Source organism: Melanerpes formicivorus, unplaced genomic scaffold (assembly GCF_026170545.1).
Source record: "Melanerpes formicivorus ecotype bairdi unplaced genomic scaffold, bMelFor1.0.p_v2 SCAF_6, whole genome shotgun sequence".
NCBI classification, from domain to species: domain Eukaryota; kingdom Metazoa; phylum Chordata; class Aves; order Piciformes; family Picidae; genus Melanerpes; species Melanerpes formicivorus.
In genome coordinates, this window is record NW_027142358.1 from 7,426,840 (window position 1) to 7,454,818 (window position 27,979).

The 27,979-nt window shown below is 43.2% G+C and overlaps 1 protein-coding gene across 1 annotated transcript; it reads right to left on the reverse strand.

The window, feature by feature from the left end:
* Positions 1 to 59: 59 nt before the first annotated feature.
* On the reverse strand, positions 60 to 27,961 carry PDCD11 (programmed cell death 11). Its single transcript, XM_068139459.1, has 36 exons — positions 27,871 to 27,961; positions 26,511 to 26,622; positions 25,810 to 25,941; positions 25,462 to 25,629; positions 24,336 to 24,497; positions 23,626 to 23,749; positions 23,092 to 23,273; positions 22,491 to 22,598; positions 21,804 to 22,010; positions 20,757 to 20,881; positions 20,109 to 20,169; positions 19,294 to 19,440; positions 18,918 to 19,169; positions 17,893 to 18,036; positions 16,740 to 16,940; positions 16,030 to 16,200; positions 15,438 to 15,657; positions 13,716 to 13,868; positions 12,853 to 12,968; positions 12,163 to 12,683; positions 11,619 to 11,681; positions 11,059 to 11,167; positions 10,513 to 10,602; positions 10,088 to 10,190; positions 9,396 to 9,573; positions 8,587 to 8,643; positions 7,306 to 7,428; positions 6,880 to 7,002; positions 6,505 to 6,694; positions 5,977 to 6,099; positions 5,506 to 5,649; positions 4,105 to 4,355; positions 3,321 to 3,489; positions 2,908 to 3,061; positions 2,209 to 2,374; positions 60 to 1,540 (listed from the first exon to the last, which is right to left on the reverse strand). Exons 2-36 carry the CDS (start codon positions 26,610 to 26,612, stop codon positions 1,369 to 1,371), a joined length of 5,511 nt encoding a protein of 1,836 aa, XP_067995560.1. The 5' UTR covers positions 26,613 to 26,622; positions 27,871 to 27,961; the 3' UTR covers positions 60 to 1,368.
* Between the last annotated feature and the right edge of the window lie 18 nt (positions 27,962 to 27,979).

Below are 27,979 nucleotides of genomic sequence, written 5' to 3' on the forward strand. Positions count from 1 at the left end.
CAGCAATCAAGAAGTAACAATACCTCAAAGGGATCTTGGTCTTTATTACAATGCTTATTTATGTATTCTATTATGTAACAAGCTAATCCAAAAGAAAAAGCCACCATTGGTGCAGCTGTGTCCTCAAAGAAATACAGCAGCTGCTACTGGATGTTGCAAGCACACAGCTCCACTAGAAGTGCACTAAGCAAAATCCAGAGTACAGTGCCCTGCTGTCCCTGGGAGCAAGAAGTGAAATGATTTGCTTCTGGATCCAACAGACTTGAGAACGAATTAAATGTTGAATCCTTCAGCAGAAGAGCTGGGTTCTGCAGAGCTCTGGTTTTGAGGTCCAAGTCCTTACAAAGAGTAAGCCTCAAGTTTGGTGTTTCAAATATGGCCACCCACTCACATGTCTGCACCCTTGCCTTCAGTTCTTCATCTGTAGAACACATGAATGACCACATCCACAGCTTATTGGAGAGTTACAAGAATATGCAGCATAAGGCACCAACAGTAGCGATGGAGCCTACCTAAGCACCCAAGGTAACTGGATTTCTCCAAGCAGAAGGTTAGACTAGGATGACTTTTCTTCAGCATAGAAAAGAACCACTTTTTTTTTCTTTGACTTCACTGACTTCTTTGGATCCAGACTTTTCTTACGGGTGCCCAGTGAAAGAACAAGAGCAAATGGGCACAAACTGAAGCACAAGAAATTCCATTCAAATGCAAGAAAACACTTCTTTGTGAAAAAAGAATTTATTTTTCCCTGCTGCTGTAAATGTGTTCAAATACTGGAACAGGTTGCAAAGAGAAGTTGTAGAATCCTTGGAGAAATCAAAATCAAACCTGGATGGATGTGGAGCTGAATAACCTAGTCTAACTGACCCCTGCTTTGAGACAGAGCTCCCTTCCAACCTCAACTGTGCTACAATTCTGTGTTGCTTTGCCAGTTCCTAGGAGCACACGGGCAATTGAGAAATCTTTCAACCTGTTAATTCAGCTGGAAGGCAAGAATCTTCTCTACCATCCTGCAAACAGATAAACCAATGCATAAGACATCGCTGTACTTAGTAATGGGTCATAGCTGCACCATTTCCCCAGGAAAGCAGAACAGACATGGCTGAAGTCTGTGTTTATTATAAAACAGTCTGTATTTTAAAACATCTCTTCAAAGTCATCAGACCAGGATAATTTGTAACATCTGGACAAAGCTGCAAATATTGATCAAATCTTTTCCTTTGATTGCTTGTTCTTTCCAGTTTAGTTTGGTCATAGACCAATACTCTCCAGAAACTCACTGTCCATGGACACTCATGGCAGAACTCCACACTTCTCAGTTCTCACACTGCATGGACAGCTGACTCTCTATTTTTACTTGTGCTGTAATTAGGTGTCAACAAGGGAACTCTTGGTTTCCACATACTCAAGTGCTGCTCTTTTCACAGCCAGGACACTTTCTGTTGTACCAAATTTCTTCTCATAATCCAGGTAGCGTTTAAAGAAGAATTTCATCTTCTTTGGTGCCAAGCTTAAGTGTATGACCCTCTCAAAGATGTCCCTGCAAAACACCAAAGTGATTTAGGCTGCTATGTTGGTAAAAGAACTCAGTACAAGCCCTCTATTATGCCTTTGAACAAAGAGTAGAAATTCAGGGGAAGCCATGCAAACCACTGCAAAGTGCTGGTGCTTGAAGAAAGATTCTTGATGATTGGCCAAAATCTCCAAGTAGAAGCCTTCTATTTGCTTGATAACATGAAGGCCACTGATTAGGTTAAGATCCAGACACTGTATTTGACCCTGCATTCATTAAGTACATGTGGCTGGATCTGTAGTGTGTGAAGCTGGACCTTCTTTTGTCAACTCTCAGAAAAGAAAACAGAAATAAGAAAAGTTTCTCCACTTTTGTTGTAAGATACACAAGGGCTTGACCTCACCCTTCAGATACAAGGTAATCCCTCCAGGGGGACAGATGACTATCAGTGCACGTCCTCTAGTTTTGTCAGGCCCCTACTTACTAAGAAGTTCCCCGCTGTCCTATGGGTCAATCTCCTTAAAGTGTCCTCAGTCCTGACAAAGATCAAGACTCCCACACACCCCAATTTTCCTTCTCTAGATGACAAAAATTCTCTTTTGCTTTGCACTGGGAAGCCCTGTATGAGCTGATGCTGCAGGGTACCTCTCAGGGTGTTCCAAGCAGCATACTCTGCAGGCTGCAGAGCAACTCACCGTATTTCCTTCTGGCTGCCGTGTTTGATCATGATGTCCATGTAGATGGACCAGATGTCTGTCCGCTTGGGATAGCTGCTGAGGGTGTTCTCAAAGAGGGCCTTGGCGTGTTCTGAGTCCCCAAAACGGAACTCCAGCTGTGCAAACCTTGAAATGACATCCACATCTGGAACAAGTAATGACATGTTAGAGTATCACAGCAGTTTTCTTCCCTATTACCAAGAATGAGTGATGATTACATGGAACAGAGGCAGGCACAGAGACAGCACCATCTGCCCCCAGAGACAATAGGTTCGATTGCAAAGTGGTTCTGGACCAAGGTGGGATCAGAGTGGGAGAAAGAATGGCCACAGTTCACTTTCCATTTCAGCTCTCTGCAGAAGTATTCCTACAATCAAAATGCATCTTGCTGGATCCACCAGCAGCCCCATAAACCTAGGACTAGGCCAATGCAACTTTCCTAGGATTGTAAGACTTAAAGTCATCTTTGCTTTGGGTGCTTTGCTTTTGCCCATCACAGCAAATTCTATTACAGAAGGATTTAGCATTGATATTCAAGTTGAAATTCCGCCCTCAAGGGGAGTAAGTCCAGCACCAACTCATGGCACTTCTCACTTATTACCAACATTGCCACAGGCAGAGACATTAGGGGCCAGTCAACATATGAAGCACATAAAGCACAGGGAAAAGAATGCTTACGTTCTTTGGTGGGCAAAGCCTTGAGAGCACGCTCCAAAAGCCTGTGTGTAGCCTCAGTTTGGCCTTGCTTCAGGAGGAAAGAGGCATATTTCAGCCACACTGATTTCTCCTGACGGAACCGCTTCAGCATTGTGTGGTACAATTCTTCTGCTTTCTGGAAGGGCAGAATTGGGTTAGCTCAGATTCATAATGAAGCTTTAAAAGGCTTACTTTTGACCCACACATCTCTAAACCCTTGAGACAGAAAAGCAATTATCAAGAGTTCCTTGTCCCTTGTCAATCATAACTATTAATCCCCATTAGGAACAGGACAAGCCTAACACGTGACACTCAGAAGCTTATACAGCCACAACTGGTAGTTTATGTCATGACTGAATGGGATACGTGCCCAGGACCTGCTTGCTCTGTCTTACCTTGTTCTTCTCAGAACTGGCATAGATGTCACACAGATGCTGGAAGACTTTCAGAGGTTCATTGTATTGAACAGCTCTCTCAAAGACTTTCATCAGTGTCTCCTCAGTACCATACATGTTCTCCAAGTTCAGCAGTGCTACCCAGACATTGAGCTTCTCCTGTTCTTCCCTTGAAGCAGATGTGAAGGAGAATATTTAGCCTTTTACCAGTCTTCATAAGCTTTTTGCAAACCACTCTACAAAGGTTTACTGACTTGTAGCCTGCCTCTGGGACAAAGGAAGGGAGTGTACTGCACACCAACTTCTGACCACTGTTGTTTGCAATTAAGAACCACAAGGATGATTCAAGAAAGTACAATATACTTAATCAGGCTGTATAGAAAGATGATGTAATACACAAGGGAGCAGCCCTACGGGAAAACCACAAGAGCTTCACCGTTTGTTTCATGTTTTGATTTAAGGACAACATCACTGACAGCATTATGCTCTTCCAAACCCTTCCTCTTGCTCAAAGTATGTCTGTGTGCTCAAGGATACCTCAAGGTATTTATGTGCTCATGAGCAACAAGAAGTCTGCTGCAGGCCAATTGTGGTGACTCAGGTCAGACCTTCAAAGGGCCAGCTGACAATGTTACCATTTAATCCTTTCAAGCTCACTGAAACAGATCCTGCCACTATATACAAACACACACATGCTGCATCTCTCCCAATTGGTAGCATTCTCCCACCACAACTACCTCATCATGATTTATTCTTTGGGACAAAGAAAGGCAGAGCTTATTACCTAAAGCAGATTGTCTTAAGTGCTCTCTCTGCCACAGCTCTGGCCTTCTCAATCTCAGTAGCCTGGAGGTGGAAAGCCATGTACTGTAGCCAGAGGATGGAGCTGTTGGGACTGCTCAGCACCAGGCGGTCAAAGTCATCTGCTGACTGGGGCTGTCGACTGGGGTCCATTAGAGCTGCCTCCAATTTGCAGAGCTCCTTTTCCTTCTTCTGCTTCTCTAGCTCCTTCTCCTTCTTTGTTTGTTTCTTCACCTGAAAGAGCAAAAAAGGAGGACTGGGGAAAAGCTAGCATGTCATGTGGGAATATACAGGCCCAGTTAAAGCACTATCAGACTTTACTGTGTCCAAGGCTAGATGGCTTTCACAGAAAGAGATTAAGTCAATTGCTTAAGAAAAAAGGAAAACAATACACAGACCTCCCACATCTTCACAAACAGTTCACACTTCCAAGAGCAGCAGTACATGAAATCTTTTTGTTCATGTAATATATTGAGGGACAAAATACTTTACTTGTTTTGCACCCCAACTGCAGGATTCACACTTTGCCCCTCCCTATCATGCTTCTATTTTTACCATCCCAGCCAATGCTCACCACCCCTTTTCACTCTAAAAATCCAGGATACATGGGGAGAAACTGTGCAAGACTTGAGTATGTTATTGCATCACCAGAGTGACTCAGGTCTCTTTTGGGAACTGACAGTGCCATAGTTCTTTGCACAAGGCAGCTATTCCTTAGGCAACAAAGAATAGAATAGAATAGAATAGAATAGAATAGAATAGAATAGAATAGAATAGAATAGAATAGAATAGAATAGAATAGAACAGAACTGAACCTATGAGATCGAGTCCAACCTATCATCCAACATTATCTATTCAACTAAACCATGGCACCAAGCACCCCATCCAGTCTCTTTCTAAACACCTCCAGTGATGGTGACTCCACCACCTCCCTGGGCAGCCCATTCCAATGGCCAATCACTCTTTCTATGAAGAACTTCTTCCTCCCCCAGCACAGCTTGAGACTGTGTCCTCTAAAGTATCAGCCATGCCAGACCACTACAGAGGTGAATTTTGAGGGACAGAGGAAACACTCACGAGTGAGTACAAAAGCACTTCATGAGCTTATTTCTGATGAAAATGTTTGTTTGACCCTAAATTATTTATTTTTAGCAAGATGACATAAAAAGCCTTGTTTTCATGCAGCCATGCTAAAATAAGGCTTTTTTTTCCCCTCTGCTTCAGAGGTATCTGCTGCTAAGATCAGCGCTCAAAGTACTTCCATATTAGTGGTCAGAGGTGCTCCCTTGGGTTAAAAGGCTTTGCTATGAGGCAGACAGTCACATACATCATGTTAGAGCCACCACGTGGTGTCTCCCGTGCAAGCAACACCAGTATACAGTACCTTTGACTGAGGGTCCTCCTCCTCCTCACTCTCAGAGCTCTGTTCCTTCTGATTCAGCATAGGTACATCCATTGCATTTATGTCCTCATCCCAGGTGAAGCCCATGGAAACCTGTAACCTGGGAGGTTCACGAGGTTTCTTCATCTGGTTGGAGGAAACAAGGAATGCTCTGGGTTTTCATTTGAAGTTTTTACACTTAGATCAGACTACTGCTGTTTGCTTGTGGATTCTCTCTGGCCAGTACTATTGACTTGCCACACTTGCTAACAGCCCACTACCAAAAACAGTAAACTCCAGTCACCTTTGCTGTAATTTAAACTTAAATCATCTGAAGCCATTTTCAGGTATCACAACGAGCAGTCTGTGTCACTCCTATCTGCAGCAGTGACACTGTCATCCAAGCCAGAACTGACACTTCTCAATAGGGCTGGTAAGTCATTTAAAGTTCAGGTTCTCCCCCAAACTTCTCACCTTAGATTTCCTTTTAGCTGCCACTTTCTCCTGGTCATCATCCTCCTCCTCTCGGTAATATACCTCAATTCCACTGTCATTTTCATCTGCTGGGCAGATCTTCCTTCTTTTTGGCTTTGCCTCCTGCAGTAAGGGAAAATGAGTGGATGGTGAAGGGGAACAACTGAGATGAATCTTAAAGTCAGTTCTGTTTACGAAGTAAAGAGTCTGAGAGAGAGGGGTGCTGCCCTGACACCCTCTTCTGTCCTCTCACATAACACAGACAGCAGGGAATAATCCCCTGCTCACCTATATAGGGTGTGAAGACCAACAGGATGGGCAACACAGACAACACCACTAGGTGGCTAATTCAATTAACTCCTACCCAAGTGGAACAGTTTCTGATCTTTACTATCTCCAGTACAATTTATTGGAGATAATTTCAATAACTGCATAATTCCTCAGCCTGATTCCCATAGATCTTCCTAGTCCCTTCAGTATTTGGGCCAATCAAGACCTTTAGCATGTCCCTTGCAATCCCATCCATACCTGCTCACTGTCAGAGTTTCCTCTTCTCCGTTTTACCTTCACTGTAAGCTTTTCTGTCTTCTCCCTACCATCTGTCTCTGTGTTCTCTTCCTCTGCACCGTACTGTGGTAGACCCAGGGATTCAGGCAAGACATTTGGCATCCCAGTGTCCTCAGGCAAGAGAGAGAGCTCAACATGTTTTCCAGTTACACTGTGGTGCATTGCCAAGAGTAGCAGGAAAGAAGAGGACAAAAGGTCAGAGCATTTACAGTGACTGCAAGGATGTGACCTTCTTTCAAATCTTCTCAGCTTTTATCCTCCCTCTTTCCATCCTCTCCTCCTCCACAATGTCCTTTCTGTTAAATCACAGTCCCTTTTAAATAACGTTGGACCTACCCAAGCACCTTGGCAGTGAGCAGCTTCCCTTCAGGCAGGTACTTTTCATATAAGGAGTGTTTCTGTACAAAGTAAGGGGAAACATTCTGGAACAAGATTCGGCCCAGAACAGAAGTGGACAAGCTGAGGAGGAAAACCAAAAATGAGTATTCCATAGTAGAGGAAGAGAAAACAAAAAAACCCAGAGTGGAGTGACTCTATTTGTGGCACAACTAGTTCTACATAGCATTACACAAATTTTCACTGGTTTATTTTCACAGGCTCAAGAAAGCAGCAATGACATGTTGACTCCCAGGATGGAATTCGTTTTGTGACATCACATTACACCAGAAACCACCCTCCTCAAAGAAGATTCCAGGTTTGTAGGTTCACAGTAAGTTTTCCAAAACCTCTCATTTCCCAGGATAAGTTTCTTATGCTACTCACGCAAACAATACACCTGATGGAGCAACTGATTTGACGTAGCCTCTCACTAGCCGCCCTTTTTTAACATCCTTAATACATGTTATTTCAACATCCTCCACTTTGCTGTTGCTCTTTGGCTTTAGCCTAAAAGGAAAGAGAGGTCAGAAGTTAAAGCACTCGACTGAATAATCCACATTCTGCTCTGGATATATATTAAAAAGAAAATAAAATAATCAGTATTAACAGTAGCCAGCACTTTCTGAACATGTACCAGATCAGAAACACCCTTTGGTTTATCCAAATGTACTAATGGACTACCTGCATCTCACCAAGCTACACACAGCATTAGGAAATAGACACACTGCTGTAAACAAAGCCAGACAAAATAGATCAGCCTGGCTTCCTCTGACACTATGAAAGTGAGAAGAACAGAACGTTGTCTGGAAGTCTGCACAGAATTGGCTTGGGTTTTTATCCCCGCTAAGGGAGCTGGGATTGTTTAGCCTGGAGAAGAGGAGGCTCAGAGGAGACCTCATTGCTGTCTACAGCTACCTGAAGGGAGGTTGTAGCCAGGCGGGGGTTGGTCTCTTCTCCCAGGCAACCAGCACCAGAACAAGCGGACACAGTCTCAAACTGCACCAGGGGAAGTTTAGGCTTGAGGTGAGGAGAAAGTTCTTCACAGAAAGAGTTGTTGGCCATTGGAATGGGCTGCCCAGGGAGGTGGTGGAGTCACCATCCCTGGAGGTGTTCAAAAGGGACTGGACGTGGTGCTTGAGGGCATGGTTTAGTAGTCATCAGGTGCTGGGTGACAGGTTGGACTTGATGATCTTTGAGGTCTTTTCCAACCTTATTGATTCTATGATTTCTAAGACACTTCAATTCACAGAAGTGAATTAAGAAGACAAAGCAAAGGGTTCCATTTCAAGAAACATTTAGGATTAAGTCTGCTATTTAATCAACACAGTTCAAATGAACATTGAAGAGTAATGTGTTTTCATTGTGACTGCATTGCAAATTAAATAGTGGAACTTGCCCTTTCTTTCCAAATAAACAAAAACATTGTCAGGTCTAAAAACAGAAATTAAATCTAAACCCACTTGATCAGCTCTACATTATCAAGACACCTCCACATCTTCACACTTGAAAAATCTTTCTCAAGCACAAACAACTCTCATCCCTTTAAACAAACAAACCACAGTCCTTGTCCTTTTAACACTGATCCACCCAAGCTAAGAGTTACTTTATTTCAATATCCTTTTCTTCCACAGTAGGAGATCAACAGACTGGAGGGATGACACCTACCGGGACTGCCGCAGAGATAACTGGATTTTGCTGTTCTCATTGGACAGGATGTAACACCTGCATGACAGAATAAGGGGAGAAAGCAGAAAGCTTGTTTTACCTGCTAAAAAAAGTCACAGATACAAGACAGATATTTTCACTAGCGGGATGAAGTTCTCAAGGAAACAAACCACTCTGTCCCCTGGAGCACTTGCTAACACAAACCAGCATGTCACAAAGAGTTTGTGAAATCATCTAAAGAGATTTTTGAAATGCATCCTCTTGCCTTAGCCAGTCTCTGTGGCTAGCACAAAAGACTTAAAAGATTGTTACAGCTGAATCACTTGGCCTTTTGTGCTCTCCAACATTCCCACAAAGTCTGTGAAGTAGGAAAATGCAATTACTTGTGCATTACAAATGCACATGGGCCCACAGATTCAGAGCTGAGCTGAGTTAAATGGCTTCCCTCAATCCCAAAGAGAGCAGCTACTCTCAAAACACAGCTCTAGTAGTCAACTTAAAAGGGGCTTCTTCACATGTGGAACATAAAACTCACCCAAATGCATATGAGGTCATAAGACTTTCAAAACCCACCTGGATGCATTGCTGTGCCGACTACCCTAAGTGATCCTGCTTTGGCAGGGGGGTTGGACTTGATGATCTCTTGAGGTCCCTTCCAACCTCTAATGTACTGTGATACTGTGATAAATCAGCATTTTTTTCTTAGCTTCAGACTCACCCTTACAAGTCTGGCATTATCTTATGGCCTATTACCAAGGGGGCTATTTCTAAACTTTGCACTTGAAGGAAGAGGAAAGAGAATTACTGACCTGACAATGTTGCCAACTTTGAAGTCACCCAGAGGATTCTCCTTGTATGTATCATTCAGGTGGAAGATGCTGACTTTGCCAGTTTTCCCACCTGGCAGCATAATGGTTAAACCAATGTGTGGAGTCATCTTTGTTACCATACCTACAGTGATAGTGCCCTGCTCCAGTGACTGAATTCCTGAAAAAAGTGAAGGAGACAGAAGGCTTCATAATACTAAAAAACCCACACAACAAAAGTAACAGGGGTAATGAGTCAGTTAAGCCAATTTTAGTTGTCCAGTCACACACCAAACCACCAACTTTTGGTAAGGTGCAGTCTATCTGCTCTTTCAGTTCACAGCAATATATACCCTGGTAGCCCAGATAAAGAGCCCTAAGTTGCACAGTTCACAATTCAGAATAACTGACAAATTCAGCATCTCATGTCTGAGATTAGAAGGCAGGTTTATAAGGACTCAAAGAGGGGCTTCAGGCTGAGAAACTAGCAAAATAATTCTTGAGTCTGAAGGTCTGACCTCTCTTTGCCTTGCCTGCTGCTACATCTGGGGCAGCGTCCCAGGGGCTACTTCTGTCCTACAGGGAGGTACTGCTTGGCTCCGAGTGTAATATCCTCACCAAAGTGGTCAGTGCAAGGCCACCTCTGATTAAAGCATTATATACAATAGGCTTCTGCTGTTAAGGCTCCACTATACCTGTGAGTGACAAGCAGAGGTTCCTTTCAGTGACATCTGTTCCAGTCACTGTAGCTGATATTGCCTGGCCATTTTTGAAGCTCTTTTCTGGATGTTTTAAGACCTGAAAGAAAAGACATCCATTTCCACTCATTACTAATAAAGGAGCTTTGCAGAAATCTCACTGGTGTCTCTCCCATGAAGCTTTACATTTTCTACACACATCTTTGTTGTGCACACTTGACTGGTAGCTCAGCACTGCTCCAATAGCTCTGCTATCCTGAGCCAAACTAGCTACAGGCATAGTACTTGCTTGCCATAGAGGAATGCCAATGTCTAAAAGGCAGAACATTGGATTAGGACTTATATGCATATCACAAGTGTCTGCAGTCATTACCTGCAGCCATGTGCATAGGAAAAGATTTAATTCTGTAATGCTCTCTTACCTTGGTGTTCAGAGACAGCAGCAGACGAGGAACTCTTGCTCGAATGTCAGGGGCAACTTCTACCTCCAGCCAATTTTTGAGGACATTATACTGAGAAGACACCAAATAACCAGAGATACAGCATGCGATCTTGGGGGAAAACATCCTTCCCTGGTGGATTAGCTAATTTTTAAGGACAGAAAGAACTACTCTGGCCCTCAGTCTTGCACCATAATACTGCTGTGGTTCACAGCAAGCACACTGAGCATACTTTGTGCATGTTGGCATATGCAACTTCTCTAAGGCCATTTTGCTAGAGTGCTGGGTGACAAGCATCTGCTGGCAACAGGCATGTCAAAAAGGATGAGTCAGCTCAACTCTGCCAAGTCTAGAAAATGTGATTTGCCTCTCTTACTCTCCCTGTAAGACACTGCGCTTCGCATGGGCCACTCTCACAGTTAATGAAAGCCACAGTAGTGTCAGTGTTTAGGTCTGAGCAAAAGCCTGTGAGGTCATCCCCACTTGCTGTCTCACCCAGCACATTTCTTTGGAAGACTCTGGTCTCACCTTTTTCACAAAACAGGTGACTGTGTCTCCAACATTGTACAGTCCAAGTTTCTTGAGCGTATTGTCTTCTTTAAGGTTCAGCATTGCTGTGACTTTCCCTGCCATTTCACTGTTTGCAAACAAAGAGGAGATCAGTAAGACAGCTTTGGTCCTAATGAAGAAGATAGGAGTTAGAAACCCAGGAGATTATGGTGAGCCAGTACTACTACAGCAATGCCTTTGCAATGCTCATCCTCTCCCCACCTGCATCCTTCTGCAGGGAATTAATACTTCTCTGGGCTTAAGAAAATCCTTCTGACATGAACAGACACACCAGAATCCAGACTGGCAGAAGCTGAAGCCAAAATGGCATTCAAAAGAAATCATGTATGAAGAGAGCACTGTGAGGTTTAACATAGCTCCCAGCCACAAGTTGGTGTGATAGATAAAGCAAGAGGCCTTGGCACACTGCATAGATGTGAAGGTCCTTGCTCATGGCCAGCTCCTTCACAAATGGAAGAAACAAGGGAGGGAATCTACAAAGACACAAGGTCTGTGAAACAGCAGAGGCCAATGCTCACCTTGGTCGAATGCTGAGCTCTGGAATGGACTCTTTGAAGTGTGGGTGGGTGATGGGCAGGTATCTAAAGGACAGGAAAAGGATTATTTTCTTGAGATCTCCCCATACCCCAGTTACCCACCCATTAATCACTTTGCATTGGCAAAAAAAGACGAGTAAGCCGTCTAAACCTACCAAAGCTTTTCAGGTCCAGTTCCTTCTAGGGTCATTTCAGTGGCACTTTAGGTAACCAAAATGACAAATTTAGCCCCTGTGGCCAAATCTTGCCTGTATTCAAGGCTTCTACTAGAACTTAAAACTTTAGAAATCTTTTTTTCTTGTAATCTGTACTCAATTATAAATACAGTGACACAGGCAAGGAACTAATTTACTGAAACCTGGATCTAGGATAAAAAGTAATAGCAAATTTCCTCAGGCCTCAACTACTCCAGCAGGAGTAGCTGTAACAGCATCTGTTGACAGAGGCAACAGCCTAGATAATCTGAGTTGAGTAACTGTTTCACCCCTTGCATTCCCCAAGAAATAATATGAGCATGTTTTCCCACCTGTGAGTATTCACCTCTCTGCCTCCAATGATGCGAGCAGTCACCTTCTGTCCAGCTTTCAGAGTATATGTTGGAAAAGAGCCTATGGGCACTTCGTCCAGAATCCGGGATGCATGGATTGAACCCATCAGCTTGTCATCAATAGCAACTGTGACATGGGTTGCTTTGACAGATTTAACAGTACCAGTAACAATATCCCCCAGGGAAAGCGAGTGTTTCACAACAGCAATCATCTCTTCTGCTGCTGGCTCAGACTCCTTCCGGACCCTTACATAAACATTCTTCTTTGCTGGGCCTTGCACTGCCAGCAAGATTCCGTGGTCGTTCACCTTTGTTACTTTTAAGGCTACAGAGATTGTCTGTCCCACCTTCAGTTTTTCCGAGTCAAAGCGGAAGGTGTCATTGAAGTGAGATGCTATGGGGATGGCCGCCAGGTGGCCTGTTTCCAACAACGACACAATTGCAAACTGCTCCGCTACGTGCTGCACGACGGCAGAGTGCTGAGAGTTCTCTGCGAGCCGCTAAACAGGAATGGAGATAGTGAGTTCTCCTGCTGAGATTCTGGTTCCCTCCACTCTACCTCCCACAGTTCTTAGAGCAGAAATAGCCAACCCACCCCCCTCAGAATTCAGTAATGATCTGGTTTGCTAGACAAACAGCAACATACAAAACCAAAAACCAAACACATACTTGCTTGGCTCTTTTCTTTAACAGCTCTTCCCGAAGAGAAACATACACCTTAGATGTGAGGGCATCCACATGGAGAACCAATGCCTTGGCTTTCTCACCAGGAACCACTTTTTTGTCTACAAATAAGAATAAAGTAACAAAGTCAACTTGGTACCAAATGTGTAATAAGCCTCTTTAAGAAAAGAACATATTCCTTCAATAGTAATAGCAAGGAGAAAGAAAACAGAAGGGTTTGGCTTTTTCCATTTGGAAAACACCTGATGCTTTCATGGATGAACTGAATTGATTTTATGAAGATGCATCTCCTAAATAACGCAGACAAAGCTGACTAAGCAAAAATTCAAGGTAATACGGGGTTGAAAAAATATTATACTAACACATTTGCACAAAACCATCATCAGTCTGCCTGCTCAGGAGACAAAGAGACTCTCCTGAATCACAGTCCTGCTTTAAAGGCACGATGATCTGAATAAAAAATTAACAGCAATTTCAAATAGAACACACTCTAAGGAACATATTTCTAAAGTAAGAAGAAAAAAAAAGGGGGAAAGACGGAGTTTTGTATTAATAACTTTCTCTATATATAGTATCCTTCAGCTAAGAGCCTTGGAGCATAAGCTAGACCTTAACAAGATGCCCAAGATATGAGGTGGGATTAGGTCCCATCTAGAGGTAGGGTAGCAGAGGCATGGTTAGTTTTAAACTATATATTCTGAATCGTGCAAGTTGCAGGGCAACACATTAGGAAACTAAACTACTTTTCAAGCCCATTCCCACTCCATTCAGATCCCTCTTATGTCACATCCTCACTGGCAGAATTTATTGCAGGACAGTGAAAAACCAGAGCAAGCAAAGGCCCTCACCTCCCAGATGATAGCCAGTGGCCGTTACAGTCCAGCCTGTGACACAGCTGCCACTGAACAGTGCTGAGCCATCCTCTTTCACATCTTGCACAACCAGCTGCAGCTCTTTCCCAGGCACCAACTCACAAAGGCCTCGGGCCATGCTCAGCTCCCCTAAATAAGGGAAGAAAAAGTGTGAAGTTAATTTTAACTATGTTGTTTCTTTCCAAAAAAAAGACAGCCTTTAAGTTTGCTCAAGAGCACTCAAACAAGCCTTTATATCACAACAGAAAACAAAGTTTAGGCTCCTGAATCTGTAGAAATACAAAGTAAATTCTGAGAGTTAATCAAAGTAGAAACACATGATATTGAGGATCTGAAAACTTTGGAGAGAGTATTTGCCAGTCTTCTAGAAACATTGGTAGGCAGTACTGCACAGAGAAAAGGGTGAAAGCAAAACAGATTAATACTAAAATCACTAGGAAACAGCATGTGAGAATACCTATGCTGGAGGACTCATTCAGCAAGCCTACAATATGACTAGGCAGATCTATTTGTATAAACTCATCCTCATGGGAGCACTAAATTTGGGTTATCACAAGCACTTGAGAGCCATCATAATTGTACTTGTACTTTCTAGTTAAGCAGATCCTGGCTAAGGCTCAGAGTGGTTGAAAAATCCCACTGTAAAAATCAGGCATTCCATGCACAGATATCAACCAAAAAACCAAACTGACAATCACAGCATGCACAGAGGCAGATTCCTGTACCGTAAGAATAGTAGGAGCAATTCTCATCTGCCAGTGAAAATGAATGCTAAGTGTCCTTCATTGTCACAGTTAAAAAGATGAAGGTAGAAATGGTAATTCCTCATCAGCTATGAGTTACCAACAAATGCGGGCAGTGAGGGCCTCCCACATTGCTTATCATCAATCCCTTTTCAGGCATTTGAGGAAATTCAGGTCTGGCCATTGGGCAGCCTGTTCTGTTTCACTGGTGCTTTGTAGCAAGTCACTCAGGCACACAGAAATAAACTTCCCCCGGACTTTGAGTCATTCTTCCAGTTAGAAAAGCAACAGAAAGAAGCAGATGCCTACCCCCCCTGTTGGCACATTAAAAAGGTTCCACAGCTTGGCCTAATATTCCTTATATCCATAAGCTCTTCAGAGTTTAACGTCTGTTTACTGATCAGTGAAAATAGGTTTGCAGACTACCGCCACATCTCAGCCGATAAACTTTTAGATTAGTTCACAAAGCAATTGCAAATATTCATAATAAAAAAGTTTCTCCGAGGCTGCAGAAAGGATTTGGTCCACAGAACATCCATTCTCACCCTCACCTCTCCTATTTTCACCTTCACAGGCCCTTTGAGGAATCTATCCTTTTGTATCATTGCATCTCCCTTCCTCTTTTGGTATACAGACCTCAGTGTTCATCTGTTTATGCCCTTATTATGAATTCTCTAAGCTTCAACACAGAGACAATGTAAGAGGTCTAGAAGACTTCAATGATAAGAGCAGTTCTTTGGCTTGTTCCAGTTGTAGTTCTGAAAAGCCTTCTTGGCAATGTTAAAACACTACACACAGATCTTCCTTCTAATAAGCTCCTCTTGGAATCTAAGTCTCTGCTTAAACTACCCTTTCTTTCACTTGAAAGAAAATGGTTTCCCCTTTTTGTTCCTCTGGAGCCACTCTTTTCTTTGGCAATATTACCCCCTTTAGCAGAACATGTGCAATCTTTTACCTCTTTTTTTCAGCAAGTTTCTGATTTCTTTCATCTCCTTGAAATACTGATTCAGCAGGGCAAAGCTCTCTGCAGCAGCATTCCCTGAGCTGCACTCTGACACCTTCAGATTGAGGAGCATGCGCTGCTTCTCTTCATCAATGCTCATCACCTTTGCCATCACAGTCTGTCCCACCACAAAGTGGTCCTTGGTGTCTGTCACAAACTTGTCACTCATGCTCTGTTCAAAGGAAACAAAGGAGTAAGGATTACTGAATGCAATTGCTATCAACCACCTGCAGTACTGATTAAATGAAAGATTTGAGATAAGACTTAAGGAAAACACCTAAGAGAAATGAAGACTAATGAAAAGCCATCAATTAAAATGAATTTCTGAAGGCACATGAAGTCATTGCTGAAGCTTAAGATCACTTGAATGAAGTCCTTTGCTTCATTTTGGAAGTGAATTAAGGTAAAAACCCAGAAGTAGTTTTTGCCCTGCTGAAGGAAGCTGTGTAAATTCAGGATTCACAGTCTTGTACCTTTGCTAAAAGCCATGTTTCAAGCATTCCTCCTTACACAGGATGTCTACTGAAATGAATGCATTGCCTACCACTTTGGGTGCCAGCCCTGTCACACCACAAGGGAACTCCACGAACACTCCAAAGGGCATCACATTCCTCACATAACCAGTCAACAGCATCCCAGGCTGGATTTCAGAGAAACTTCTCACAACTTGCTCCTCCTGTAATGCAGAAATCACTGCAGCCTTTCTGCTCAAGATCTGAATAACCAGTTAAGAACAATACAAGACGAATGAAAGGAGCCTGATGCCAATCAAATCTCTTGTTGCTACTATTTGGGCTAGAGCACTTTGTGCAGGTTAGACAGTGTAGGAGATCAAGTCCTGTAATTCCAATTTGTGTCCTGATCTCTCTCCATTAAAATACAGCAACCAATGTCTCTTAAGCTGCTCAGAATTAAAGATGCATAAGTTTCACACTGGAGGAAACATCAAATTTCTAGTATTTCAGGCTTGATTTTTGGCATAAACCCCGAAAAACATTTGCTAAGGTTATGCTATGACTAACAGCCCAGGAGCTGCTTGGGAAGATCAAGTCCAGGTTCTGATGGGATTCTAGCAGCAGATGAACCTCACTTGTAACGCATGCAAGTTACAATGATTTGTTAAAGCATCACCAGCTTGATGGGCACTTTCACTTCAACACATTAGTCTAGTTTCTGTTTGGTGCAGATACTTTGGTTTCCTGACAGGTATCTCCTCCCCTCCCCTGCTTTGCTGGTTCAGGTGGCAAAGGATACGATACGCTCTCCGTTGTCACTTAAGCACATAACTCTGGGCAGGACATCTCCCTCTTGAAGACAATGCCACAGCAGCTTACAAGTACCAATGAAGTCAGAGAGGTGTGCTGTGGGAATCCAGGCTACTGCATTGCCTTCATCTTCTAAGATGGAAACATCTAGCCCATTATCTTTCTTCTTCAAGACTTTCACATCAACCATCTGAAAAAGAGAACAAATACAGTGATATAAAACTCCAAGCATCTTTGAATTCATTCCTTTTGATGCACAAGGCACCAAATTCTGTGCTGCAGGGTCTCTGTCATTGCCTCCCAGCTATATAAAAGAAAATCTAACACTGAGAGGGCTAAGCCTAAAAAGTGTGCCAATGTCAACAGTAAACCAAAAAGCTCCCAGAGAAATTAAGAGCTAGAAACATTCTCTTGGTTGGGACCTTTCATCTGAAGGGTGACAAAAATAAGCAAGATTAGAACTGCCCTGTTCCTTTATTAGCAGTATCTGCAGGGTGCTAAAAACTTTCATTCCAAACTTTCATTCCAAAGACAATCATGAAGCATTTCAAAGCATTTCTCTGAAGCATTTTTTTTCCCCTGGAAAAAGACAAACTGCTTGTGGACCAAGAACATTAGCAGCATCCAAAAAAAGAACAATCTAGGAACAGGCAGCCAGTACCAGAACAAGAGGACACAGTCTTAGGCTGCGCCAGGGGAGGTTTAGGTTGGATGTTAGGAAGAAGTTCTATACAGAGAGAGTGGAATGGGCTGCCCAAGGAGGCAGTGGAGTCATCATCACTGGAGGTGTTCAGGAGGAGACTTGATGGGGTGCTTGGTGCCATGGTTTAGTTGTTTTGGTGGGCTGGATTGGTTGATGGGTTGGACACAATGATCTTGAAGGTCTCTTCCAACCTGGTCTATTCTATTCTATTCTATTCTAATTGGTACCTCTAGAAGGGCTGTCCTGGGACTCCTTTACCCTGTCCTCTGACAAGGGAGATCCTGCTTTTGACCCAGGAGGCCGATCACACAATAAAACAAAAGCACATTTAATGCTAGCTCCTGACCACCAACAGCTTTTCTTGAAGCAAAATTGTTCAAAGTGATACCAAATCATTTGAAAATGGTGAAAAAAAGGGAGCAGTCACCGAATTCATTACCTCTCCTATTTGGTATTTCACTTCCTGTTTGTTCTTTGGAGTACGCTCCTTTTCTCCCTCTGTGGAAGGCTTGCCTGATAACCTGAAGGACAGCAAGAGTCTTTCCTCCTGGGGCTCACATTTTAAGACTGTTACTTTAACAACCTGCAGAGATGAGAAAAAAAAAAAAAAGAAAGCTTAATTCAGCTGCCCCTCATCCTCAGTGTGCTACCACCCTGAAAAAGAGACAGGGAAATGCACACACTACTTTTCTCTCACACATAAATTAATAGTCAGCGGCCTGCTATCCTTTATAGGTTCAACCAGAAACAAATGTCCTGATCACACAGATAGAAAATAGAAGTACATAACCATTAAATGACTGCTAAAACTATGTAGCAGGTCTGTAGAAGAGTTGAGAATAAAACTCAGATCTCTGGATTTGCAGTCAGAAATCCTGACTAGAAAATTACCCTCACTAGCTAGCCAACAAAACAGCAGGATTAAAACCAAAGCAGAAGAAAAAAAAATTAATAAATACAACTGAGATCCCTATAAGCTTGCCCACAACAAAGACCACAAACTTGATAAACAGAATGGTTCCCAGAGTGCCTGGTTTAAGATGTGCAGGATTTGAAACAAACAAGAAAAATGGAATAATGCAGAGGCAGAAAATCCCTTTCTTCCAATTCTGTAGCTAGGGGTTTTAACTTCCTAAGAAGAAACTGCAGCCTAGAACCCCAAACTTCTACTAAGATCTCAGTAACTCAGCCAAGTGTAGCCCCTGTATCAAATACTATGGTGCCTCCTGCACACCAGAACAGGGAAAGCCTAGAACAAGGGTCTGTGAAACACTCAAAAAAAGAGCTGCTCCTGTCACAGCCTAGTCTGTTTAAATGGAGCACACCTATTTCTTAAAGTGAAAGGACACAAGCATCACTTGGTGTAGCTAGTTCATCCAAGGGAAAACCCATGTTGGGGTCAACTCAACTGCAGATTTCTCTTACGCATTCAAACACAAGGTATGACATTGATACATTCATTACCTGGCCTTCATAAAAGACTTTATCTGGACAAGATATGGGTTCTGAGCTCAGCTCATTCTTGGGAACCAGACCTTTGACATCATTGTAGAACTTCACAACGCAGCCAAATTCCCTTGCACACACCACAAAGCCGTGTGTGATCAGACCTGGGTTTGCATCTTCATAACTGGAGAGAACTGGAAGGTTTGATTGGATAAGACTTTTCTTTAGAGTAAGGATCAGCCTCTTTCCTGCAGGATTGCACTCTAGGACCTGTAAGAATGGAGTAAAAGAGGTTTCAAAAGGCATGCCTGCCATTGCCTGACCAATCCAGCTGCTAATTACTTAGAATAAATAGAATGCAAAGCAGCTGAAGACCTTGTCTGGCAGCTCTCACCCGACACTTGACTTCATCCCCTATGCTGTATTTCTTCTCAGGCTGCTTCAGGATCACATCAGCAAGATGCATGGATGGCACAAGCCCTTTAATCCCCTCAGCCACTTTCACATGCACCCCAACAGGTTTCAGAGCAACCACTCTGCCCTAAAACACAAAATGGGGAAAAGGATCAGTACAGGATCAGTAAACTCAGCCAAGACACTGCATCACCAATCACCACCAAATCTAACCACCCTCCAAAAAATACAATCTTAGTCCAACCCACACCCCGTTCAACCAATCTGACCCATTAATTTTTACACATTTTATAAGGTGGCTTAACAGCCTCTTTTCCTTAAGAATAAGCTACTTCTGCAAAATCTCTATTGACTCTGGCAAACTAAATTGTTTCCAGAGATGTATCCAATACAGTCAGGAGTCAGATGTAAGAATAACAACAACTGTGCATTTTCTGCCCATCAGCTGATTGTGATGTTCCACACAAGAACTTTTACTTGAGTGTAAGGCAAGGTTTTGTTTTCTTCCAATCAAACCTTTCTAAAAGTGTATTCATGGCCACAAATAAATGACTGACTGTGGCTAAAATCTGATTGGCAGCATCATGTCTAAAAACTTGAATAAAATGGGGAAAGTGTCACATTGCATTAACTGAGTCCTGCAATAAGACTTTTCTTCCCCCCCCCTCATTTTCACCTCCCTAGTTTGCATGACACGTTGAACATACATATCAGGCAGAGGAAAGGCATACCAGCCAGATCATTGTTGTACATATAAGAGCCACACAATACTGAACAGGTCTTTCAGAAGCTCACCTGCACCACATCCCCTGTGTGGATATCTTGGTATTGCACAATCCGTGCTTCAATAATCTGACTGGAGACACAGTAAGAGATGACCAATCAGTCAACATGAAGGAAATCCAGGCTAAGAGGAGATAGTCCCCTCTTTGACTTGTCCCACATATAATTAACCCATATGAACCTTAGCACTCTACAACCCCAGAGTTCTGTGGTTTACTCCAACTGACCCATTTCCCAAAACAGTTCTCTGGACACAGAGTTCAGGGACGCTCACCAGGCTCTATCTCAGGTGACAGCCTCAAAGGGCTCCATGAAAGAGGCACATGAAAGGGAGAAACAAAATGGGCTGAGACTTCCAAGATCAAGGTTCAATTTCCTGTTCAGCCAGAGTATTCTGACATTGTCTCAGCAGAAATAACTTAATTTAGCCTTGCTGTGCCTCCACTCACCAACTATATATATAGATGGGGTCCTGATTCCCTATAGTGGGGGGAGAATAGGCAACATACCCAGACAACCTGACCCAAGACAAGATACACAAGCCAAAAAACACCTCAAATGGCAAGTTCTAGTCTCACAAAGCAAGTTCCCACAGTATTTTCCACACTCAATCACACCCTTCTATTCCTTCATTATTTTGGATGAATCTGTGAAACTTACTACTTCAGAGACACAATACACATCTCATCCATCAGGCTGTAGTCAATGATCCGACATTTATGTTTGCATCCTGGTTTAAATGCCCCAGGTTTAAAGGATTTTCTGTTTTTTGAAAGATGTTTCAACTAGGAGAACAAACAAAAAAATTACAATTTAGTTTTTGGCAAATGGAAGCACCTCAGGTTGAAGTGGTAGCATCTGACACACTGTTCCTCTAACATACTGTCTCCGTGCAGCAGTTTCACCAGTGTTTCCACAACACCTCTTCCATATTCCAGCCCCCAAAAAGGGAGGTATTATTTGGAAAACATCCACCACATTGTCTTCTTTTTGGTGTATTTGTCTCACGAAGAGCATAAAGGTGGAACTCTGCAGAAAGGGTTGGACTAGATTGTAGACGACGGAGATAGGAATCAATATGGCTGACCAATATGATCGAGTATTGTTCCTTTATTGTTCCAGTGTTGCAGGCCGATGGTGCAGGCCTGAGGTGCAGGCCTATGGAGCAGGCCTGTAGTGCAAGTATAGCACTGTAAAGTGTAGAAGAACAGGAGACAGGAAAGGCAGAAGTGTGTAGCAAGGCAACTGCTACAACTCATATAAACTCGGAGTGCCTTGTTGGCATAGCTCCATTGGTTCCCTATGAGTGACCACACATTGCACTATTACAGATTATTGGTCCGACTACTAATGACACAACGAGGTTGTTGATGCAGGTGCATGTCCTGTTGTCCCAAGATAACTGTCCATGTTTATAGCTACCAGTGTCTTGTTTTAGTTACATGCTGCAGGCACAGCACTGTTTTGCTACACTGCTAGCTGACTCTGCATTTATGCTGAGCATGGCCTGCCACCATGCCAGGCTCTAGGCCTGCACTGCCAGATTGCTCCCACTGCTCGTCGCTGGCATTGCCACACTAGATGACCTTCAGTGGTCCCTTCCAACCCAGATCATTCTATGATTCTATGAACATAAGACCTCCTAGCTTCCTTCCCCTGGAGACTAAGACAGATATGGAAGACTTGCCTCACCACCTTGGTACTTACCCGTGCAAATGCAAGAGTACCATCATCAAGCTCAAAGACGGCACCAAACTGCTTGTAGAAAGCTTTCACTGTTGCCTCCTCCACCACGGCCCCCATGCGATCACCGGAGAGCTGGTTTGGGGATCCCCCAGGGTGGAGGAAGGCATGCCGTAGAGTAAGGTGCACCACCTTGGATGTGGGGTGGACAGAGAGGATGCAAGCTTTCATCTGGGAGAAGACAGAGTATTTGTTGAACATGAGTTTGTAAATAACAGTTGAGAAAGACACATTGCTCATGTCTTTATGTAGTAAGCTTAGTAGCCAAATTCTCTGCCCACGTACAACCACTTTCAAGTATTATCACTAAGACATCACTTCCATTCTAACAGCTTCACAGAAGAGGGATTTTTGCTTTTGTCTCTTGTTTACAGAGTAGTTTGTTACTAATGCAGTGAGGGGAACATGACTGCACAAGTCATTTTAATATCACTTGCAAGGCTCTCTCAAGTTTCTCAAATAAGTTTTCCATTCCCCCAAGACCAATTTTGCTCTACAGCTCTAAAGCAGCCATGATAATAACTCAAATAAAAGGCAAAAAAAGACAGCTATCATCAATAAGATTTAAGAGACTATTCCACAGAAATGTTGGAGAACCAAAGAGATGTTCTAAGCAACACATCAACTCCAGTCACCCTTCGCACTTCTTACCACTTGATCTGGAGAGTAGTTTGTGGATTTCTCGGGGTCCATGTGCATGAAATCCACGATGCCAGTGAAAGACGATAGAAAGGTCATTTTGACCCCAAATGGGGCCACCTAAGAAGGGGAAGGAAAAGATGCAATTGTCATGCAGCTCAAACAGAAACCAGCTCATATATTTCACAAAAAGACACTGTCAGTACTAAACACAAGCACATCACAAGAGACAGGGAAACCACTTAAAATCTCCTTTCTACATTGCTTTTTAAAAACAATCCTTCATTTTTTGATAATCCTGTGTGTCCTCTGAAGACTACTGCTAACTGGTTGAATACTTTACTCAAGTAAAACCCAAAGAAACATAAAATGGTTTCCATTCTGCTTCAAGCTTTATCACCAGCTTCATACCTTTATAGTCATAGCACCACAACCAGGACATAGACCAGCTCTTAGATGAATGGAGGAAGTGCCTAGCAGATAATAATGCTTGCTGTTGTACATTAATTGAGCCCAAGTACAAAATTTTCCATGGCATAAACATCTATCTCTACTTCAGCAAGACTCAAAAACCCCCAAAACAATGAAAAAACAAAGGCAAACCAAAGCTTACCTTCTGCACTCGAGCTTTCACCACCAGCCCTGGCAATAAATTAGAGAGCGTCCAGTTCTGTCTCTCTGTTGCAAGGGATGCAGCAACCTCTGACCGATCAATGGACAGACGGACCACCCTTCCCTCATTCTTTACTTCCACAATCACACAGTTCAGGTTCTGGCCTATTTTCAGATCAGGCCCTACAAAGACAAGCCACAACATAAAACCTCCAACAGGAACACTCTGGGATTCCCTTCCACTCTTTCTGAATTTTTTTCAGAGGCCACTCTGGTTTAAGAAGTTAGAACTCCTCTCAATCTAAGCGGTCGTACTGCCAGCAGGATGGATGGGCTTGGAACATAGTCCATCAGAAAACAGGCTGAAACCTAATGGCTTCTTGCAGACCAGCCACAGAACTGCTGTTTTCAGTAACTCAAAGTCTCCACCTTGATACAGTTTCACTGAGCTGCACTTATACCAGAGATAGGACAAGCTTTAATCCCTGTCATTCCACACCTCCAGTTTAACCCCAGCAACTCCTCCTGCACTTACCTTTCTTGACTGCTTTGATGTAGTTTTGGGCTTTCTGACGAGGCAGGAAAGCATGAGTCCCACTGACTCCAATATCAATGAGGTAGCCATGGTCTTCCACACTAGCCACAAAGCCAGAGAGCAGCTGTTGGGAGGGAAGCACTGCAATTCAATAACATGACAAAACAGCTGGATCATCTGATTTCACACCCCACTCGCTTGTTTCATAAGGACAGAGAACTGAGTTTGCCAGGGCAGCAGGAAGAACATTACATTATTTCTTATTGCACAGCTGATCTGGCAGTGACATCTCAACTCTGCCTTTACTCAACTGTGCATGTATAGAGCTCACAAATCATGGGAAAAAAATACCAGGTGCTCTAGCCACAAAGACACATCTACAATCATACAGCTGGAAACACAAACAACTGAGCACCGCTGCAATGCATGCTAAATGTTATGCTCTGTACAAATAACCAACAAACCTACCCAGAAAGAAGTAATTAAATAACTTGTCCGTATTGAAACAGAATCAAGTGAATGGATTTCATGAGTGGCAACCAACAGCCAAGACCCAGTACTGCCCTCTCCTCTCAGTCTCTTCCACGGTGGGAGAAGCTCCCGTGTTCTGCTCTGATACCATGCAAGGACAAACTGAAATGCTCCTCAATGTGCTGTGCAAGAAGCATCTCCAAAGCCTAAAGAGGCTGTGACAGACCTGGAATACATACCATGCCTTGTGCTAGCGCTGAAGCGTTCAGACCCTTATTGACCATCTTGGGGTTGATTGATAACTTAATACTCCGGCGTCCGTCAGCACTTTTCTCTACAGTGGTCACCACACACCTGACCAGCATCCCTGGAGAATACATGTCTAACAGCGAATTCAAGTCCTGCCCAGCAAGATGATCAAGAAAAAAAACATACAAATTTTACATCATTAAGTAATATAAGAAGCACAGAATTTGTTATGGAAGTAGCTTTTGAAATCAACACTCTCCTGTTGACACTACAATAAAGGCAGGAATTGCCACAAGCACAAAGATCTCAATACAGAGGCAATGGTGACCCCATGTGATGTTAGCAAGAAGCACCTCTTGAAATCAACCCCTGCCCTGTTGACACTACAATAAAGGCAGGAATTGCCACAAGCACAAAGATCTCAATACAGAGGCAGCGATGACCCTATGTGATGTCAGCAAAACCAGGAGGCTTTGTTTAAAAAGGAACACTGCGTAGCCCAGTTCAGGAGGTTGCAGCTGAGGAAATACCTAGAGAGACAGCAGCGACCTTAGCCTCATCACCCTCTTTAGCAGAGGAAAATGCAACCACTGAAAGGCTGGTGCACCTGGCAGATCCCACCTTGAAAAAAACTATGAAGAGATGACACCAGAGAGACAAGGTAACAAATTACTTTATCCTCCTTCTTTCTTTCTAGCAATCAGCTTTATCAACAGATTGCAAAAGTTGCTTGGAAAAGCCAGGTCCAAACTAAGATCAGCCCACAGCAGGACTACACAGCAAAGCAAAACTGAACTGGAAGGACCACAGTACTGCCCATGCACAAGAAACACTTGCACCATTGCATCATTTTCCAACTACTTCTCTAACTTCTAACATCATTACCTAGAGCCAGGCATCAACATTCAGGTTCACCAGCAGAGGCAACACAAATCTCTTTGTGTTCAACAGGCTGTCTACAAAGATTATATAGCCAAGGCTAAGGCGTTGCAGGTAACTCATCTGCAAGGCACAAACACCAGGCTTCTCAATAAGACCTCAGGGTGTGTTCTGAGGTATTATTAACACTCTCCCGAGCTTTCATGCACAAATCACAGCCACAGTCCAAGGCCTCACCTCCAGGAGCTCTCCTTGGGCCACCTCCTTGCTCAGCATTTTGCTGTAGGCATCACTGATCTGTGTGACTGGCACAAATCCTGATAGTCCATTGGGCAAGCTGATGACTAGCTCATAGTCACTGACCTCTTTTATACAACCAAGGAACAGCATCCCTTCACAGATCGCCTGGGAAAGCAGGAAGAACAGCACAGGGTGGGTATTTGGGCAAGTCAGTAACAACGGTGTGGTAAACATGCTTTTGTCCCAAATCACTGATGTATTTTACAGGTTTGGTGAGGAAGAACGTGCCATTTTTATGTAGCCCTGAAGAGAGCTACACATTAAATCAAACATTTATCCACAAACCTCAACTGTGAGTGGTTCAATATTCAAAATACTGCCTTTAGCAGTGGCTGTTTTGTCTGCCTTGAACTTTTTCTGGCTTCCTTGATCCCTTTGGCTCCTTTTTCTTTTCTGGGATTGCTCTTCATGGTGAACCTAAAGCAAATCAAGAGAGGAAAAAAATAAAAGTGGCTAGAGGTGAAATTTGCACTATGGCAGAACTCTGCTGCCAGGAACAAAATTAGAAGAATATACTATGGTTGGAGAAAAAAAGAGAACAACCTTGCTAACTGCTCTATGTCTATGTGCAAGTCTTCAAAAATATTTATTTAGGGCTGGAGAGGATTGTTTATAAATCTTTCAATCTCGGCAATAAAAAAGAATGGCACAAGTGCTCTGCACCACACTCTACCAAAACAAAAAGAAACATCAAGTTCACTCTGTATCCACTAACATCAGCTTCACTACATAAGCACCTTGGGATAAGATGCTTGTGGGAATTTTAAAAACTAAAGCCCAAACAGTAATTTTCACTGGACTTTTTCTGTCATGAGGTTCAACATGTATCTGACACCATGAATCCTTAAGAGAACAGAAATAAATGTGGATACCAGCAGTTATCTCTTTCTCTTCTATAGAAGTAAGGGATAGAAACAATTGCAGGTCATATTTTGACAAGGGAAAAGCTCTAAGAAGAGTTAATTCAGAACACATGAAGAACCTACATCAAACAAATTGTCCCGCTCTAACTTCAGGTTGGGTGTTTTTCCCTCTGTGGGTTTTTTCTGGACACCCCCTCGAGGAAAGTTTTCTTCCACAGATGCCATGCTTCCACTTCTGGTGAACAAATGACAAAACAGAGATTAAACATGTAGCAATTATGTTTGTTCCTACTGAGGAGATGAAAGAGCAAACTATGTCCAAACCGAGAAGGAATTCAGGTGGCTAATTTACAGTCAGCCAGTGCTAGAATAGAATAGAATAGAATAGAATAGAATAGAATAGAATAGAATAGAATAGAATAGAATAGAATAGAATAGAATAGAATAGAACAGACCAGACCACGTTGGAAGAGACCTTCCAGATCATTGCATCCAACCCATCATCCAACATCATCTAATCAACTAAACCACGGCACCAAGCACCCCATCAAATCTCCTCCTAAACACCTCCAGTGATGATGACTCTACCACCTCCCTGGGCAGCCCATTCCAATGGGCAATCTCTCTATGAAGAATTTCTTCCTAACATCCAGTCTAAACCTCCCCTGGTGTAGCTTGAGACTGTGTCCTCTTGCTCTGGTGCTGGATACCTGGGAGAAGAGACCAACCCCCACCTGACTACATCCTCCCTTCAGGTAGTTGTAGAGAGCAATAAGGTCTCCCCTGAGCCTCCTCCTCTCTAGGCTAAGCAACCCCAGCTCCCTCAGCCTCTCCTCATAGGGCAAGGTTGAAACTCATGCTGAAATACATTTGACTATACTGGTGTTGCAATGGTCCATGTAAGCATGTGCACCCCTATCACTTTTTTACTGCTGCCCAGTTCTGCTAGACTAAAGCATTATTTTTATAAGGCATTTAACTGTACTACATAGATATTCATAAAACTGTTTTAACCATAAGTTTCCTGAACAGATCTTTAGTATATTCAGTCAACAAGCTGAAACTACTTCCCAGCTTTGGTTATCAGAAAAAGTCGTGCATGAAATGCTAAGAAACCTCACTCAGCTTTTTTTTTTTACTTTCTCGATACCATTTTTAAAGGTTAAGACATTTTGATACATCTTTGTAAGTTTAATACATATTTGTTTTAACTTCACTATGTTTCAATCAGTAAACGGCAACTTATTTATTAGGTCACGACTCACACGCTATTGCTGCCTGTGGTGAATTCTGGAGAAATCCGCACTGAAACATTATGCTGTCCATATTAAAGTCACTTCAATGTGAAAGCACAAAATAAAATTAAAGCTCATCAAAGCACGCTCCACCACAGCCCTCGCTAAGCAACACAGACGCCTTCCACGGCCGGTAAGTGAGCCGGCTGGACCCGGCAGGGCGGGAGCTGTGTCCGCAGCGGCCTTACCTCCTCCGGCCGCAGCCGCTCTGGCCCCCGCAGCCCCTCGCCCGCTGCAGCCGCACCCGTGGCCGCTGCTGTGGGAGAGCCACACGCGGAGAGCAGCACGAGCACACCG